This window comes from Macaca nemestrina, chromosome 7 (genome assembly GCF_043159975.1).
Source record: "Macaca nemestrina isolate mMacNem1 chromosome 7, mMacNem.hap1, whole genome shotgun sequence".
Lineage (NCBI taxonomy): Eukaryota > Metazoa > Chordata > Mammalia > Primates > Cercopithecidae > Macaca > Macaca nemestrina.
In genome coordinates this window covers 125,350,177-125,354,453 of record NC_092131.1, presented here as the reverse complement: position 1 = coordinate 125,354,453, position 4,277 = coordinate 125,350,177, and the positions used below count along the sequence as shown (strand labels likewise).

General features: G+C 55.9%; 1 protein-coding gene across 2 annotated transcripts; it reads left to right on the top strand.

Annotated features, from left to right (window-relative positions):
- Window positions 1–3,574, top strand: CIMAP1C (ciliary microtubule associated protein 1C). 2 transcript variants are annotated; one of them, XM_011757030.3, is made up of 4 exons: window positions 1–347; window positions 1,139–1,249; window positions 2,065–2,178; window positions 2,945–3,574. In XM_011757030.3, the coding sequence occupies exons 1-4, from the start codon at window positions 230–232 to the stop codon at window positions 3,424–3,426; spliced, it is 825 nt and encodes a 274-aa protein (XP_011755332.1). In that variant the 5' UTR covers window positions 1–229; the 3' UTR covers window positions 3,427–3,574. The 2 variants fall into 2 exon arrangements, with proteins under 2 accessions (XP_011755332.1, XP_070957055.1); XM_071100954.1 differs by having other exon boundaries at window positions 1,139–1,300.
- Window positions 3,575–4,277: the final 703 nt, after the last annotated feature.

Below are 4,277 nucleotides of genomic sequence, written 5' to 3'. Positions count from 1 at the left end.
TTCACAGTCCAAGTTCTGCCGTGACGTCATCTCCAGCTCCAGCCTGCTGGGGCCTGTGCTGGCTGTGCCCCAGACAGCCTCAGCTGCTCAAACCGGAGAACAGTCTTCCTTCCCAGCTTCCTCAGTGTCTGGGGTGGGAGGTGGGGTGTCTCAGGCAGGGCTACCCCAGCTCCTTGCCTGCTGTTTAGACCCTGCTGTAGCTGCTGCTGCTCCCTCCCCAGCCCCAGCCATGAAACCGCCCAAGGGGACCAGGAGCTCTGTGTACTTTGCACAGCAGCGAGAAAAGGAGCCATTGCCCTCACGGCAGGAGGTCAAGCAGACCCCTGTCATCATGGCCATGATAAAAGGTGAGAGCCATCCCCACCCTGGGCTTGGGCCCCCTCCCCTGTCGCCAGGACTCCTTTCAGCCTGCCACCTGCAAAGCCCCTTCCAACTTCCTTGAAGCCTTTCGGAAGACCTGAGCCTCCAAGCTGACCCTCATGGGAAGTGTTGGCTGCTGGCATTGTCCAAGTAGGTGCGGGAGGAGGGGAGCATGGGGCTGCAGTGAGGCCCGCTTTGGAAAAAGACTAGGAGCCTTTGTCCTAGCTTTAGCTTTCCTCACTTCTCTTCAATTTTACTCTCAAGGGACAGCAGACACTAATTCTTCTATGTTAGTAATGACTGACTAGTACTTTAAGTGGGAGTAGTTTAGTGCAGGGATTAAAGGTTTGGGTTCTACTGGATGATTGTTTAGAATCTTCACACTACCAGTTTGTGATATGTGGGTAGATTGATATTTCTAAGCCTCAATATTATGTGAAATGGGAAAAACAAGAGCATCTACCTTAGAGCATTGTTGGGAGGCTTAACGGAAATAATCCATATCGGATGCCTAGTGGAGAACTTGGAGCAGAATAAGTTCTCAATTAACTGTAACTATTAGCTTCTTATTATGCATTGTCTGTCCAAGAGAAACTGCATTTTATCTGGAAATACTGCCTTCCCCCAAATGAAGCAGCTGGATGGATGCTGGGTTTGTGGCAGTGCGATAGCAGCAAGAACAAAGACCCCCAATATTCCCATGGTGCGCTGTATTGGGGCTTCCCCTGCCTCTGACCCGGTGGGCCCAGGTTGAGGACTGTCATGTCCATCGTTACAGGTCCGGGGCCCGCCAAGTACCTCCGGCCATCCTGCACGGGTTACATAGATCATGACATCTCCATGTTCAAGGCACCAGCTTATACCCTGCATAGCCGGCACTCAGAGAAGCGTGAGCGTCGCCACCCGAGTCATCCCCCTTGGGTTGGAGCTGTTGTTGGAGGTTGAGGGGAGAGACATGGAGCCATTCTCTGTAGCCACTGGGAATCTGAGTGGGACACTCAAGGGGCCCCCTGGGTCCAGAGGAAGCCAGCAGGGATTGAAGATGGGGCAACTCCATGGGCGAGCCTGTAGGGGATCCTGGCGCTGTCCAGCTGGCACAGCAGAGTCTCCTTTGTCTGGCCTTTGGCTGGGGCCCTTCAGCTCCGGTCGCCATGCTCTGCTAGGGTGACTTGCCATGTGGCCAGGCAGGAACAGTTAGGGGGCCAGGGGGGAAGTGGTGGCCCCCAGAGCTCCCCAGGTGGCCTAGAACCCCCTGGAAGGGCAGGAGCAGCGGCCACAGATGACTTAAGCTGCTGGGCAGGGTGTGGTGGCATGCACCTAGGGGTCTGAGATCTGGGGTGCCTGTCAGGCTTTTCTCTGGGGACAACAGCCATCTCAGCAGGGGAAGCCTCTGGCCTGGCTAGGCCTTTTCTGAATGCCAACAGCAGCCACAGGGCTATTACTTCTTGGCCCCAATCCCTGATTGGGTGGGTGGTTGCCCAAGCTGCTGGGCAGCTGTTATTTTACTGTTCCTCTGAGCAAGTTCTTGAAAATATCAGGTCATGTGTTAAAAGTCCAATTTTACAGATGAGGAAATCAAGAGTCCCCAAACACCCAGGAGCCACAGAATCTGAAGTGGGAGGGAAATCTTGCCTGGAGGCGGGCCAGGTGCTCAGTGGGGCAGCCTTTGGGGCTGACCAGGCCCTCTCCTTGGTTGCCCTGCAGGGAACGTGGGCCACAGCAGCCCTGGGCCTTGCTATCTCTTGGATCCCAAAGTAACTCGGTTTGGAATGTCCAGCTGCCCGCAGGTCCCCATGGAGGAGCGCATCTCCAACCTGCGTAAGATGGGGTTATGGACAGATGTTGGGGGTTGGGAGGTTGGGGGGTGGAGTGCACCCTTAGGACCTGGCAGGGGCAAAGGGTCAAGACTGTCTCCTTGGGAATGTCTGGATGCTGGTATCTCCCTGCAAGACACCGACATTGCGATGCTGACATCACCATGTCTTGAAGTCAATGTTATGACATGCAGCATGTCACCAGGTGATGTTATGATGACATGGGGCTCCTGTTGTGGATGCAATATTGTCATGCAAATGAACTTACAGACTGTAGTGATCTCAGGATGTTTCTGTGTCCCGATGTCAGGATGGCCTAAGTGGCCATCTTTTTTTTTTTTTTTTGAGATTGAGTCTCACTCTGTTGCCCAGGCTAGAGTGAAGTGGTGTGATTTCAGCTCACTGCAACTTCCGCCTTCCAGGTTCAAGTGATTCTACTGCCTCAGCCTCCTGAGTAGCTGGGATTACAGGTGCACACCACTACGCACAGCTAATTTTTGTATTTTTAGTAGAGATGGGGTTTCACCATGTTGGTCAGGCTGGTCTCGAACTCCTGATCTTGTGATCCGCCTGCCTCAGCCTCCCAAAGTGCTGGGATTGCAGGTGTGAGCCACCGCGCCTAGCCTAAGTGACCATTTGGATGTCCCTGCCCTGCTGCTGAGGTGGTCAGCCTAAGGTCACAGTGGATAACCAGGACCATCAGTTGGCTAGCAGAGAATGAGGTCGGTTCCCTGCTCTGAGAGCCCTCCCTTCCCACCACTCCCTTTCAGGCCTGAACCCCACCCTCGCATCCTGCCAGTACTACTTGGAGAAGATCCACCCACCGGGGGAACGTAGGGCTCCCCAGTACACGTTTGGCTACCGGCGCCCATACAGAGTGATGGACCCCAACCCGGCCCCCAACCAGTACCAGATGCCACTCTTGCTGGGGCCCAACACCCCTGTCAGCCGAGCTGCTCCCAGCTACAGTCTGGCCTCCAGGGACAAGAACTGGTTCTACAAGGAGGATGTGGCAGGAGGCCCTGGACCTACCAGGTACGCCCGACCTGAGCCATCCACCTATCAGAACCGCAGCCCCACCTACAGCATGGCCAAGCGCTTTGCCTACCCTCTGGACCTCACACCACGGCCTGGCCCTGGCTCCCACGAGGTCCAGCAGGTCACTGTGCACAAGCCCCACATCCCTGCTTTCACCATGGGCATCAAGCACTCACTCCACCTGTGCCCACTGGTCATCGATGTTCGTGACTGAGGCCCCTCCTGGGGCACTCACTTCCCCTCATCCCCAGAAATTATTTTTCTACACCAAATTGAGCGATTTGACCAAGATTTCTAGTAGCAGAGCCGGTGCCTGCTGAGCGTCCGGCACACAGAAGGCATTAGAGATATATTTTCATGTATTCGTTTTCTCCTTTTCTATTCACAGTTGCTTCCTGTGGGTCCTGCTCTGGGTGAGGGGCTGGGGACACTGGAAGGAATGGTACAGTCCCTGTCCTTGAAGAGTTCCATTCTGGTTCACCAGATGGGGAACCATACGTCTGTCCTCCAATGAGCCCCAGGCAGGGACTTGGGAGAGCTGTTCCAGTCCTACCACTAACAGTCTGTGTGGCCTTGTGCAGCTCCTGCCTCTCTCTGGGCTCAGGATTGCCCTTTAGACAGTGCAGTGGGTAGGCCTGGAAGAGGTCCAGGTTCCCCCAAGTTCCAGAACTGTGGGACTGTGCTGACAGGGGACAGTCCCAGAGACAGGGGCAGGGCAGGTGGGGGTGAGGGCAGAGGAGTGGGGTCCCTCTGGTTGGGAGTTGGGAGAGGAGTTCCTTGGGGAGGGACCTAAGAGGACAAGAGGAGACTGTGCTGGGGAGGGCGAAGGTGGAGGTGAAGGTGAGAGCAAAGCATGCAGGTGCAGTGACAGGGAACTGGGGAGGTGCAGAGCGGCAGGGGCCTGGGGTGCAGGGGTGGAGCTGCTAACGAGGGCCACATGGTGGGCAGCTGGGAGGGGCCTCGGGCTTTGCCCTGAAGGTATGAGGGCCGGAAGATGCTTTGGGCAGTGAGAGAAGCTCGGACAGGATGGGCAGAGCGGGAGGCAGCTCTCAGCCGGGCAGACTC

Excerpts from the sequence above, each read along its gene's own strand:
- CIMAP1C (XM_071100954.1), top strand. The coding sequence starts at position 230 with ATGAAACCGCCCAAGGGGACCAGGAGCTCTGTGTACTTTGCACAGCAG. Across the intron at positions 1,301-2,064 it reads GGTTGGAGCTGTTGTTGGAG|GGAACGTGGGCCACAGCAGC; the intron begins GTTGAGGGGAGA and ends GTTGCCCTGCAG. Across the intron at positions 2,179-2,944 it reads GGAGCGCATCTCCAACCTGC|GCCTGAACCCCACCCTCGCA; the intron begins GTAAGATGGGGT and ends ACTCCCTTTCAG.